The sequence below is a fragment of the Brassica oleracea genome, chromosome C6 (genome assembly GCF_000695525.1).
Source record: "Brassica oleracea var. oleracea cultivar TO1000 chromosome C6, BOL, whole genome shotgun sequence".
Lineage (NCBI taxonomy): Eukaryota > Viridiplantae > Streptophyta > Magnoliopsida > Brassicales > Brassicaceae > Brassica > Brassica oleracea.
The window spans coordinates 9,485,781-9,500,596 of record NC_027753.1 but is presented as its reverse complement, the minus strand read 5'-3'; the positions used below and the strand labels follow the sequence as shown (position 1 = coordinate 9,500,596).

The 14,816-nt window shown below is 33.7% G+C and overlaps 1 protein-coding gene across 1 annotated transcript; it reads left to right on the top strand.

The window, feature by feature from the left end:
* Positions 1 to 6,616: 6,616 nt before the first annotated feature.
* On the top strand, positions 6,617 to 9,540 carry LOC106296247 (nuclear/nucleolar GTPase 2-like). Its single transcript, XM_013732336.1, has 11 exons — positions 6,617 to 6,890; positions 6,969 to 7,102; positions 7,182 to 7,311; positions 7,395 to 7,558; positions 7,637 to 7,738; positions 7,854 to 7,958; positions 8,059 to 8,187; positions 8,271 to 8,411; positions 8,628 to 8,728; positions 8,800 to 8,857; positions 8,958 to 9,540. The coding sequence occupies exons 1-11, from the start codon at positions 6,656 to 6,658 to the stop codon at positions 9,393 to 9,395; spliced, it is 1,737 nt and encodes a 578-aa protein (XP_013587790.1). The 5' UTR covers positions 6,617 to 6,655; the 3' UTR covers positions 9,396 to 9,540.
* The last annotated feature ends 5,276 nt before the right edge of the window (positions 9,541 to 14,816 follow it).

The following is a 14,816-nucleotide window of genomic DNA, read 5'->3' as shown; positions in this document are numbered from 1 at the left end:
ATTCATTATTAACTGTTTGTTCTTTTACTAAGGTTCAACCGATCCGGGAACGGGATCAGCGCATGGATCAACCGTATGATGTACTCGGCCCTCGACAGTGGACATCCGACTTTCACTCACTTCCCAACCGACAAGCAGGTTCTGTGGTTTCGTCAGTTTGCGGTAAGTATTCTAATTTTTTACTTATATTTTTAATCTTTAATATAAATTTTCTACTAATTGTGTTTTTTTTTCAGCAAGAGTTCAACTGTAATTCCGATGAGACGCTCTTTATCTATCACCATTTCGTCCATAAAGTTATGGACAACTATGGGAAGCAGATCCACGAGTGGAAGAAGAAGTGGGAAATCAATAAGGTTCGATTTAATTTATTAAACAATTTTTTAATTTATTAAACTATTTTTTAATTTATTAAATTTTTTTTTTTTTTTTTATTAAAAGGTCCCAAAGTCGATGAACGACACGGTCTGGAAGGAGTTGTGTGCGCATTGGGATAAGGAGGAGACGAAAGAAACTTCTTCCACCAACTCCACCAACCGCAGGAGCGACCGTAAAGGGAAGGGCATCTACAAGCATAACTTGGGTGCTCAATCTATTGCCACTCTGGGAGATCGCATGGTAAGTTCAAATGTTTTTTCTTCAATTATTTGAGTTTCAGAATTTAAATTTATTGTGCATTTCTTCTAATTTCTAATGTTTCTTTAATTTTATGTTTTTTTTCAAGGCGGAAGAAAATGATGGCGAGCCGGTCGATGATCTCGCCCTAATGAGGAGGGCGTATACCAACAAGAAGACCGGCCAGATTGATGACGGTCTTGTGAGGGACGTGGTCGACCTGGTCCAAACTCAGGTGGTAGACGAAGTGTCTCAGCTTCAAACCGAGGATGACGCTTCGACGGCTTCGACCAACTTGTCCCGGTTTCGAATCAACGAAATCGTTGAATCCGTAAGTTCTTTGTTTTTAAAAGTTCAATTCATTTATTTCTTGGTTTAAATTTCTAAATTTGGCTTTTTTCTATTCAGTCGGTTCCAAAGGAGAAGGGACGTTTGTTCGGTTTGGGTCGTCGCACCCGGTCGGTTCCTCCTTCTTCTGCACCACCGCCCTTTGTTGATCCAGAAGTACTTACGGCTCAGTTGAAGGACAAGGATGATCGCATATCTTTGTTGGAGACCCAGATGGCGGCTCAACAGGCGGGCTATGAGGCACAGAGGAGGCTGAACCAGCAAATGATGGAGATGATGCAGAGGATGTACCCGAACGAGGTGTTCCCGGACGTGCCAGACCCGTAGTTTTTTTTTCCCCAATCTCGGAATGTTTTATTTTTATTTGTGAAACTTTGAATATTAATTAGTATGATTTCAATTTTACTTTTAATTTCATATTTTCGAATTTAAATTTCAGAAATTTTATTTTTTCAAAAAAATTAATATTTTTTACATTTCGAGGAAATTAATTATATTTTTCACTACATCGATCGATGCGTTTTTGAACAAAAACGCATCGATCGATCCGTTTTTTTTAAAAAATATAGCGAGGGACATTTCCCTCGGAATATACCGAGGGAACAGTTCCTCGGAATAAACCGAGGAAAAAGTCCGTCGGTATACTCCTATCGATCGATGTATATATGTCCAAACACGCATCGATCGATGAACTTCCGAGGAATTATCCCGACGAAGTTCTACCTCGGTATATTCCGAGGACTTTTCCGACAAACAAGGGATCCTCGGAATTTCCTCGGAAATTTATTTCCTCGGAATTCCGTCGGAAAATTCCGAGGGATTTCAGAGGAAAAAAGAAATTCCGAGGAATTATTTTCGACGACGTATTTCGTCGGAATTGCGTCGGAATAACGATATTCCGACGAAATTCCGACGATTTTTTCCCTCAGAATCCTTGATGTTTTCTTGTAGTGTTTGTTCTCCTAATTAATTTGGGTGTGACTGCATGTTTACTTCTAGAGTAAACAATGAAGGGGAAATATCAGTTATTCTTATTTAGTCTGAAATCTTACCAATCAGCTAAAAACATTTTTCCTCCTCTAAGACTATGATTAAGCCATGTTCTTAGGGTGGAGTTTTTATTCTTAGGAAAAACTAAAAACCGTCTTTTAAATAAGAGATATTATACCAGGATTATCAGAGTACTTTTTGGGGGTTCTTACCAAAAAGTAGGGAGTGGGCCCCACAGAAATGTCCAGAAATCGGTTGCAAAAATGCTGAAATAAAGACCGAGTCTTGCACTGCTTGCGGTCCCATTGACACGAGACGGTTCGCGATTGGTTCTTTTTTAATTTTTTCTTTTAATCGGATCAAAATAAAAAAGTAAAAAATAAGAACCCCAAATGGGTTTTAGCGTTAATCATGGTCTAAGAGCTGGTTCTTATCCGAAAAGTGTAAAAAAATAAAAAAAATAAAACAGAAAGTGTCAAATTATGAGTTAATTAACAGCCCGGGTTAATCATCCTCTTCACTCTACTTATTGATATATCATATATATATATATCGTTAGTGTAAACACGTGTTTTGTAGTTCAAGAAAAGAGTCGAAGACCATCAGGTCAACAGGCGAAGATCCGGATATTTACTTAAATATTCAAAATACGCGATCACTATGTGATCTACGTATTCACGTGACCATTTATAAACTTCCTTTTGTTTGTTAAAAGGGACCATCATCTAATATTATTTTTTTTCCATATCCAAGAAATCAATTTTCTATGTGTCGCTCTCATATTAATTTTCACGATGGTTGATTACAGTGATACCTTTAATAAATTAATTTACATTTAAAATATTATTATTTATTTATTTTATTTAGTTTCCTTTTATAAAATTTCCGAAAAATTTACACATATAATATAAAAGGAATTTTTTTATAAAGTTAAAAAAAACAATTGAAAAACGAAAATATATGTATATATAATATGATTTCATAAAAAAAAGGAAAGTTCACAAAATAGTAATATTACATTTAAAAAATATTTTTAAATAACATAAAATATAATTTTGAAGTAATAAGATACTTTCTTTATATCTATATAATGTGATTTCATTAAAAACAGTTTACATAGATAATCTTGATATTAGAAAAAGAAATATTATTTCTTTTAAAATATAATTTAAAAAATACAAAAAAAATTCAAAGTAATAAAAATACTTTATATATCTATATATTTTCTTAGATGATTACATAAAGTAATTAAGTAACATAAACTAATATATGTTTAGTTGTCTAAAAATAGTTTATAATTAGTAGTATTCAAATGTTTTATTTATTTTTCATATATTTAGTTGACTATAATATCTTTCAATTACAGTAAAAAAATATCGATAAATTATATTTTACTTATATAATATTATTTTTAAATACACTCACAATTTTTTTTTACTGCTTATTTTTAAGAAATATTAAAAAAAACTAAAAATAATTTTCAAAAAAACATCGTTTGATCAAATAGTTACAAAATAGTTTAATGAGGTAGATATATTATATTTTATCATTATTAATGTTATTTTTTCTTAATATTAAATTTTCTTTTAAATTTTATGTTTTTATGTTTGTAACTTAATAGAACCATAATCAAAATATTAAAGCAAATCTGAATTCTCATTTTTAAGATTATTCAAAATAAATTTTAGTCTCCTTCCAATAAATCAAAGGCATAAAGTTATTTAGAATTTATAAAATATTTTAATTATTGTAAATATTGATATGTGCTCATGAGCTTTCAAAAATGTATCAGCTACTTACGCATGTAACTTCCTATTGATCGTCACTTTATTTTCTAATAAAAAATAATAATTATACTTAATTTTGAATTTGAAAGCATATATGTAACTCAATATACTCACAACATGAGTGATTCGATTAATCCAACTTATATCTAAAATCATAGATTTAACTACGATAAGAGTATATTATTTTATAAGAATAGTAATTTATTTTATAAATATAAATCATAGGACAACTCAAAGCATATTAAAAATGAAAATAGAATATTAACCAACTGCTACAATTTAGTTCTTTTGTAAAATTTATATATATGCATGAGACTTCAGAATATTATCGTTTCGTTATATTAATTTACGTAATTTGAAATCACACTTTAGTTTATTTATTTTTTATTTCATTCTAAGCACAATATATCTTAAGTTATACATAATCTTCATAAAATATTTTCACATATCTAAGACAACAATCACCTAAATGCAAATAAGAAATTAACCAAAATTTTAATATATGGAATAAAAATATTACAGTTGAATTCATATATGCAATCCAATTTACCCAAATGATAACTAAATCGAATGAAAAACAACAAAATCGATTAGATATAACATATATAAAATCATATGTATAATTAAAGTAACATAATATTATTAATATAAATGATGCATATAAATTATAGATTAATTTAAAATTAAAAGTAAGTAGCAATCAATTATTATAATATATCTACTTTAAAAGTATTTATATCCGTGCATGAGCAGGGAAAAATCACCTAGTTATATCAAAAGAACATTGACGACATGGACCAATACTAAAATCATGAAAAACCAAAATTTTTTTGATCATTAGAGCACCTCCAACGTCGATCTGTAAATATCAGAGCTAAATAAAAAATCCCAGAAAAAAACAGTAGATGAATTGTGTCCAAACCGATTCTAATAAAAAAACTTTTGAAAACTTGCTAGATATTATTTTTGACAAATGTTAATTTATAACTGGTTCATACTAAAAAGTAAAACAATTACATAATAAATTTAATATAAAATATTATTATTAGTTGTCAGAAATATTGCTTTCGGTATGTACCGATAAATTGATAACGCTGCTCTTATGTTTATTACCCTGTTCGGGAACGCGCTAGGCGCTAGTCAGACGGTCGGGTTGGGCCTAGCGCTTAAAGAGAAAATCGGAGATTAAGCAGAAATGATGCGGGGTGAAATTTTTAGATTGTTTACTATGTTACAAAACATATTAATCTTTAATTGTGTATAACATTAATACATTTTCATGTTTAAGATTGTATAAAACACACAAATAGAATATATAAACTTAATATAGTGTAATTTTATCAAAATTATGAATATAAATGATATTTATAAAATTTTAAATCAAATAAATAAATAAAAATATAATTAAAAAAATAGATTAGGCGGCTAGGCGGTCATTTAGGCGGTCTAGGCGGAGAAAATCGGATATCCAATTTTTTACACCGATTTGACATAAATCGGGGCGGAAAAGTGACGCGTAGCGTCCAGACGGCCGATTTTTAGAACATGGGTTTATTATGGTTGTGATTGTTTGTTAGATATAGCAAGATATTTTAAAGGTAAACATATTTACTCTAATTTATTACATAATTTCACCGGTCAAATAAAAATATATATACTTTACTTTTTCGTTGACAATAGTCAAGAAGGAAAAAATTAGTTGTGTTTTTTTCCTTTTCGTTTGTGTAAATAAAATGTTACGCTAAAGTCCACTTTTTCTTTTTCTATTTCCTCTATTATTTTTTCTTTTATTTTCTTATTTTTAATTAATCTGAGTTACTCTACTAATAACCAATCAAACCATATAAAGTTGGACTTTTAACTTTAATTAGTTCTGATCATCATGTGATATCTATCTTATATTTGAACCCATCTTACTATTAGTGAGAACCTCAGACAAAAAAATCGTAAACTTTGAAATTGTTTGTGCTTTTAAACAAACAATCAAATCCGTGGCAAAGCAAACAATGAAACCCATCTAACTCAAACAAGTAAACAAATCAAACATCTCAAACAAGCAAATAAATCAACATCTCAAATCGCAAACAATGAAACCATCTAACTCAAACAACTAAATGAATCACCATCTCAAAATATCAAACCAATCAAAATGCAAACAAGTAAAACAAATCAACATATCAAATCGCAAACAAGTAATACAAATCAACATATAAAATTGCAAACAAGAATATGAACAAGCAAATAAGTAAAACCCGTAGCAAACAATGAAACTCGTAGAAAACAAACAAGAAAATGAACAAGCAAACAAGTATATGAACAAACAAACAATGAAACCCATAGCAATCAAACAAGAATACGAACAAGCAAACAAGTAAACAAGGAAAACCTGTAGCAATGAAACATTTATGAAACATGTAGCAAGCAAACAATGAAAGCTGTAGCAAACTAACAACGAAACCCATCTAACTCAATGTAAACGAATCAAAACAAGCAAAACGAATCAACATCTCTAGTCTCAAACAAGTAAACCCATCTAAACAAGTAAAACCTATCAGATCACAAACAAGTAAAACCCTTCGGATCCTCTGCATGTCTCTCAAAATCAACAATATATGAGCAAACAAGTAAAACCCATCGATGTTGAGACAAGAGGAAGATGAATCGAAAAGTTTTGGAGAGATCGACGAGTGGACGGAGAGAGTCGAGAGATCGACAGTTACAATGGCCATCACATAGATTTAGATGGGCGTTTCTGTTACAATGCTGATATGCTTATGGGCCGAGTTGGTGTAGCCCGTGAAGATGTTTAAAGCCCATATGAAGAGGAGAGTGATTATAAACTAAAACCCTAGCCACTCTCTTCCTCTTCTATCGTTAGAGGGAAACAAAAAAAAAAGGAAAAGAAAAACGCAGAGATGGTGAAGAAGGAGAAGAAAGCTAATGTTTCCGGCAAACCCAAGCATTCGCTCGACGCGAATCGTGCCGATGGGAAGAAGAAAACCACCGAGGGGCGTACTTCCGCCACAGTCCGCCGTCTCAAAATGTACAAAACGAGGCCGAAGAGAACCCCCGGCGGTAAAATCCTCAGCAACGAGTATCAATCGAAAGAATTGCCGGACACGCGAATCCAACCCGATCGGAGATGGTTTGGTGCGTTTTCGAGTTTAGTAATGCTTCGTATAATTAGCTGAATCATAAGCTTTATCTCCTCTTTGATGTATCGTATAGGGAACACGCGTGTTGTGAATCAGAAGGAGCTTGAGTACTTTAGAGAAGAGATGAAAACTAAGATGTCGAGTAACTACAATGTGATTTTGAAGGAGAGGAAGTTGCCTATGTCTCTTTTGACTGATAACAAGAAGGTAAGGCTTGTGACTTTATTGCAATTTGATCATCAAGTTTTGATTTTTTTTTCATTCTCTGTGGTGCTTCTTTGTAAAGCAAACGAGAGTTCACCTACTCGATATGGAGCCGTTTCAAAACACCTTTGGTAAGAAGACAACGAGGAAGCGTCCCAAGCTTGTAGCTTCTGATTACGAAGCCTTGGTGAAGAAGGCAGCTGATTCTCAGTGTAAACATTTTGATTTTTTTTTTTTTTTTTTTTTAGAGTGTTGTTACGAAATGATGTCATCATTGAGACTTTTGGTTTTGAAGATGCGTTTGAGGAGTTGAATGGGGCAGGTCCTTCTGGTGAAGGAGGAGAAGAGGAAGACGGGTTTAGAGACCTTGTTAGACATACTATGTTTGAGAAAGGACAGAGTAAGCGTATCTGGGGTGAGCTCTACAAAGTCATAGACTCCTCTGATGTTGTTGTCCAGGTATGTCATGATTCAAGGAATGAGCTTGTGAAGGAGTCATCTTTCTTTTTGACTTACCGGGTTGTTGTGTGTTTACAGGTTTTAGATGCTAGGGATCCACAAGGTACTAGGTGTCATCATTTAGAGAAAACTCTGAAAGAGCATCACAAGCATAAACACATGATTCTATTGTTGAACAAGGTTAGTTGTTTTCATCTTTTGGATACTCATCCCTAGCTCCAATTTAGTTGACTGTTCAATGTTGAGGAAGTTTCTTACTGGTTATCTATTTGTCTTTCGTGTTTTTGCTTTTAAGTGTGATCTTGTGCCGGCTTGGGCTACGAAAGGATGGTTGAGAATATTGTCAAAGGAGTATCCAACTCTAGCATTCCATGCAAGCGTTAACAAGTCATTCGGAAAGGTATTTTTTCTTAATTGATTTCTGTTTTCTGTTTGTGAAGTATTGTAATCATCATAGTTGTTCTCTTGATATATCTTTGCCTTGTTATTGTTTATTTCAGGGGTCTCTTCTCTCGGTTTTAAGGCAGTTTGCTCGTCTGAAAAGTGACAAGCAAGCCGTATCCGTTGGATTCGTCGGGTATCCAAATGTTGGGAAATCATCAGTTATCAACACATTGCGTACCAAAAATGTATAACTTTGGTTTGTTAAATTCCTGGATTGTGAATTTACTTGTTGTTCTCACTTTTTCATTTTCTTCTCTCTCTCGTACAGGTTTGCAAGGTTGCTCCAATTCCTGGGGAGACAAAGGTTTGGCAATACATCACACTCACCAAGAGGATTTTCTTGATTGATTGTCCTGGAGTTGTATACCAGAGCCATGATTCTGAAACAGATATCGTCCTCAAGGGAGTGGTATGCTTCTTGTACTTTTAGTCGGTTCTTTCATGTATTAACATATTTGTGATACTCAAAATGCTTGAAAGATTTGGTTCTCTTTTTGTCAAAACGTCTAGGTTCATTTTTTCTCACATGAAAGTCGTCTTATGATCGAATGCTTTTTTGGCCCATCCTGTTTGGCTCTCTGCAAGTAATGCATTATCTTACTGATTCGATCTTTTCGATATATAGGTAAGAGTTACAAACCTGGAAGATGCATCTGAGCACATTGGAGAAGTCCTGAGGCGTGTCAAGAAGGAGCACTTGCAGAGAGCCTATAAAATCAAGGACTGGTAAGAAAAAATTCACTTTTAATGCTTCATCAAGCGTACTTTTAGAGACGAAGATTTAATCTTATATATAGGGAGGATGATCATGACTTTCTTCTTCAGCTATGCAAAGCGTCTGGCAAACTTTTAAAGGTTTGTACAGTTGGAATAGGCTGCATATTTTGCATGGCAACTTAAATCTTACTCTTGTTTTCGTTGCAATGACAACCTTGACTTTGATGGATTTATTCAGGGTGGAGAGCCTGATTTGATGACAGGAGCAAAGATGATACTCCATGACTGGCAAAGAGGTCGCATACCATTCTTTGTACCACCTCCCAAGACAGAGGACAAGGCTTCAGAAGTAGAAGCAGAAGTCACAGTGCCAGGTATAGACCAGGAAACTATTGCTGATAACAATCAAGCAACTGCTGCATTGAAAGCTATCGCTGGCATCATGTCTTCCCAACAACAGAAGGATGTTCCTGTCCAACGGGATTTCTTCGACGAGAAAGACCTCGAGGGTGATGATAAAGCGAAGGGGTCGACTGAAACAGACGAGGAAAATGGAACAAATGCTCCAGAAGATGAGGACATGGTCTCAGAAGATGGAGAGGAAAGTGACAATGATTCAGATGAGGATCTGGAGTCGGAAAATGAAGAAGAGAACGAGTCAGACTCTGCCGAGTAATGAATGTTACAAAATTTGGTTTTGATACTTGTAGCTTTGTGTTAACTGAAAATTGAGAATCTTGGTTAAACCAAATCTTTGTTAAACTATTTATTATTCACAGAACAAGATATTATTAGGATGATGTCTAATGATTATTACCGAAGTTGGTAGTTTGAAACGTGACGAGTGTTAAATTTGTGGCCCTCACGTCATAACGTTAACGGTGGAAGCCACCACCAATGCCTTCATCAGCACTAGGGCCTTCACCACAGGTACCGCATGCGACACGACCAGGTCCAAAAAATCATAGTCTAGACTTGTGACCTTTCCAAATTTCCCGTTGCCACTGAAGTTAAATCACTATGGGATTAATCTTAAGCACAAACTCCATCTTCAAGTTCCAACTCGGGAAGCTCATGATCTTTCTCGCCCACCATAGGGTTTAGTACTTTAAAGGCACAAACCCAGTGAAACACTGGTCTTGACCTCCAAAATTTAGAAAGTGACTTCAAGGCAGTAAAGCCTACAAAAGTCACACTATTAAGTTGAGTTGATTATGTATGTTTCTGAGAGTGAAAAGACCACTCATACTTTTCTAGGTTAGAGAAATGAGCATAGTGATTCCTATGACCGCATAATGCTCTGCTAAAAAATGTGCACAAAAAATGGGTTCAGTGAGTCGTGCACATCGCATGGCCGCCGATGAAGACAGGAGGAAACTCGATCGCGGCATCAAAAATATGTTGAAACGAATAACTTTTTCCTATTTAGTAAGAAACATGATCAAGAAATGAAGATGAAAAACGAGCCTTAGTTAAGTCAAAAGTGAGAATCTTACTAAACCATTTTGTCATTTACAAAACCAAATTTATTAGAATGAATGTATTGAAAAATGGCCAATTCCGACCTCAACAATTTCCGTCGTGCCTTTTTTACCTGAAATTTGTTACCGTGTCTATTGCATCACACACTAACAATTATTTCAAATAAACCACCTTAACTATCAAACTCAAGCTGAAATCTAACTTTGACTGAAATAATGTTGGTCAACCATCTATACATATAAAAAAACATTCGGATAGCTTGTGAACACTAAAAATCAAAATATACCCGAGATCCATGATAAATTTGGATAACTCGAAAACACTAAAAATATATAGAAAATCAAAATATATCCAAAATATGTGATAAATTATAAACATCCAACATCCCAAAAATATATCCAAAACAAAAATTATATATGAAACTCCAAAATACGAAAAAATTGAAATACAAAAATATAATGTAATACATGAAAACATCTATCAAATATACAATATATTATTATTTGAATATACAAACAGTTTTTTGTTAGGAAAGAACATAAACGATATCCAAAAATCTGAGAATACATGACCTAGGTTCACATGTGTCTATTTTACTCGATCGAATACATAAATAATCTAATTTATTACTTACTTTTGGTATCACACGTTTTGGGTATATTTTGGTAAAAACCATTTTTGTCATTACAAAACAAAATTTATTAGAATGATTTCATAATGACACCAAAGTTTGTAGAAAGAACGGAACGTGACGAATAGTTAACAGACTATTGCATCTATGGCAAGGGAGATGCAACAGGTTGCCTCGTTATATTCGTGGTCCCTTTGTCTGATTTTCTTCCCTCATGCCCTAACTTCAACGGTGGAAAGTAGCCACCACACCGCTACCTCCACCAGCACAAAGAATCTTGATTTCTGTACATGACAAAAAGATAAGGGTTAATTTGCTGTATGTCTAAATTTTAAATGGAAATTAAAATAAGAAAATGATTTTGACATAATTAATTCAATAATATTTAACCCTTATTTGAGCCAGTTTTACTCTAACCATTTGCACATAGCTGGTGAAAGAGGGAGTGTGTGGATGACTTCGCCGGTTGTAGATATATACATGAGTGAAACACTACTATTTATTATTTTATCATATTATGTCATCCACATCACATATTTATTTACTGCATATATATGCATTGTAAACAATAAAATGGATAGTTAAAAACAGATATGGTGTCATCTCAAAAGAAGAATGACATGAATTCGTGGTATCTAAGAATGTGCCTCAAACGTGTATGATTTGAAATTTTGGAGTATTCTAATCCATATCAGCGACGTATTATACGACTTCAACCCCATCCACAACCCCTCAATATAAACCCGACCCCGACCCCAACCCCAACCCCTAAATACTAAACCATAGACTCAAATATAAACTATAATATATAGTTATGATATTTTAAATAAAATCAAAATATGAGAAAACATATAATGTTTTGTAATGTTTTGTTTTTCATATAGAAGATATAGTAAGGACCCTCTATAAATGGTACATAAAAGCGAAGATGCCGTCGATGATGTTTTAAATGTGCAAGACAATAATATACACCCTATAAAAATAGTATATAATAGAAGATGAGATGATGGAGAAGGAAATGGAATTGTATGATAAACAAATCATATTGAACTTATTTGTAACATTTGTCCAACATTTGGATTAAATGAATCTCATATTAGAAGCAATCACACAAAATTAAATAAAAGATAACTATCAAATTTGAAAGTATAAAAATATGCTCTGTTTCAAAGAAATACTATAGCAATCTTACATAAATAACTACAGTACATAACATATATTATATTATAACTTAATTTTATAGTCTGCGAGTTCATATTCTTCATCGCCTTCTCTTTTCCAAACATGGCGACACTCATTAGCCAATCTACCGTCAATATTCCTTATCACCATTTATTGTCGGCGAGTTATCTTTTTCATTTCCTCTTTTTATCGACACGGTGACATCCATTCACCAGTCCGCTATCGTTATTTCTCACCACGAGATTTGATTCATATCTAGAGTCAGCATTGATTCAACGATATATCCAATCTGCTTTGCAAGATTCAAAATCAAAATAGAGTATGAGCTGGGTTGTGATAATCAGTGATCTGAGAAAGAGAAAAATGGAAGATAAGAGAAAATAGGAAACAGTTGCAATCGGTAGTTTTAAAGTGTATTCTGAATATATTGAATATAATGAATATTATTTATAGCTAAATAGTATATATTATTTTTATTAGTTATACCATGAAATTTCCCAAAACAATTAGAAAACTGTCACTTGGTCGTGTATGGACAAGTTATTTAGTTAAACGGTTTGGTATTGAATTATGATTTTGTTTATATCTTACGAATATAGATGAAAAGAAAATCTGGAATTGTTGCAGAGTGTCTAGCTCTTTTTGACTCACAAGTTGCAGCTATTCTATTGGGCATCTCCTTTCAGAGAGTTGGTCTTTTGATGTTCCTTGGATAATATTCGCTATTCGATCTCTTATCCTGTCTTTAAAGAATTTATCTGTTCTTTTGTTTTGTTGTGCTTGTGATATGGCAACTCCTTTGGCTAGTTGTGCCTTCCTATCTTGTATGTCCTCTTTGAATGGAGTTTGAACTTTGGAATGAATGAAGTTTGGTTTGATAAAAAAAAATTCTGGAATTGCAGTGAGTCACACAAAATGTCATAGTTATTTGGTTATACTATTTATTTCTCTTAACTTGCTATGAAAATTGATTATGTCCACTAAACCTTCACTCACTTATAAATGTATAACAACCGTGAAGATACTACTTTAGCCATTCATCCGAAATCAAATATTTTTATCATCACTATAGAAATACGTAAGATAGGGGTTTTGGGATGAGAGTCGATTCAAGAAGACTTGGTGTTATTGGATTCACACAAGGGAAAACTAGAGGATTCTACAGATCAAGGCAAACTATGGGAATAATCAGAAGGAGTATGGTCTTCTGAAGGAAGTTCAAGGATACGAGATTCGATTTTGCGGTATCAAAGGAATCAATTTCGAGGGGATTAATGTTCGGTTTCAATGGATTTGTTGGGGAATCTTCGGTTCTCAGATCAGATCATAAGATGGGAAGAACATGTGAGGCTCAATCCGTGGACTATTTTTTCCCATAATGTGGTTATTGAGAGACTCAACTTGCCACAATAAACAACACATGACTATATGAGGAATGCGAAGTTTTCGTATACAAGAATGTTGAGGAAAGAGGTAGAGGTTGTAATATTTTTTACCTGGTGGGATTTAGTTAGGATTTCGTGGATATTGGTTAGAATCTGTCCAGAACAAGAACATGACTATTCTCATTTAATAGTGATTAATGATTCTAAGGTTTGTAGGCTCCTGGTAAAGGGTTTGAATGATTTTATGGAAGGACTCTTAGACTCTTTGAGCTTTATCATGATCTTCTTGATGGAGAATTAGGTGGTTTAATTTCTTTTAAGAGAAGTGTAGCTTTCCTCTTTGGTATTTTTCAGTTGGATTGTGACGTAGATCTCATTAAGTTGAGTGCGTCCGGTGGGAACAGAAAAATGCGTTCAATGCTATTGAAGCAAGGAGGTATTAACTTATTGATTGGTACAAGCGGTCGTTCCATGGGACTAGACAAATGCAGAGGATACTATCAAGCTTCTTTGGTTCTTGTCTGATCATTATGGAAACATGGATCATTATAACTGTAGTTCACCTACAAGGGATGCGTCCTAGGGGAGGAAGAAGCTTGAATGATGTCTCATTAAACACATTCGAAATTTTCAAAGTGAGGTTCTCCCGTTCTAGCGGAAAAAATATTATAGAGCACTCTGGGAGCATAACAGAGTTGTGAAAACGAGGAAACATGGGAACATTTTTTTGGTGACACTGGATGAAGGCTTCTTCAATAACGATGTACGGGGGTCCTGGTGGGTCTTTTTAAAATATGGTGTACATTCACAAGGTATTGGTTTACTGATAAACAGATAGGGACCCTTATTTTTAAAATGTAGGAAGGAATCGTGCACAATAATTGGACACATACAAAATCTTCCTCTCTTAGTCTCATACTTATCGGTTTCACTAAACCCATGTGTGTAGCTCGACAGAGCATTAATTCATGATTTTATGTGGATACTAAGCTGGAATTGTAAAGGGCTCAGTAGTAAAAAGACAATAAGTTATCTCTGTGAAATTTGATATAAGCACAACATAGTTCTTACTTTTATCGAAAACCAAGCAAGATTTTAAGTTTATCCAAAGTTTTCAATCTCATTTTGGCTATGGCAAGTTGGTAACGGTTGACCCACAATGTTCGAGTGGTGGAGGGTTGGCTCTTTATTGTAATGATGACCACAAAGTCAATATTCTATTCATAAGTAATATGATGATTGATGTGGAAGCGGAAGTCTTAGGAAAAAAGATTTATCTCACTTTTTTTTATGGGGACCCAATAATAAAATTGCGAAAACAAGTTTGGGAAATGCTAATGAGATACGGTTTACAACGTACGGAACCTTGGTTTATAATTGGAAATTTGAATGAGATAACGAGAAACCATGAGAAGAT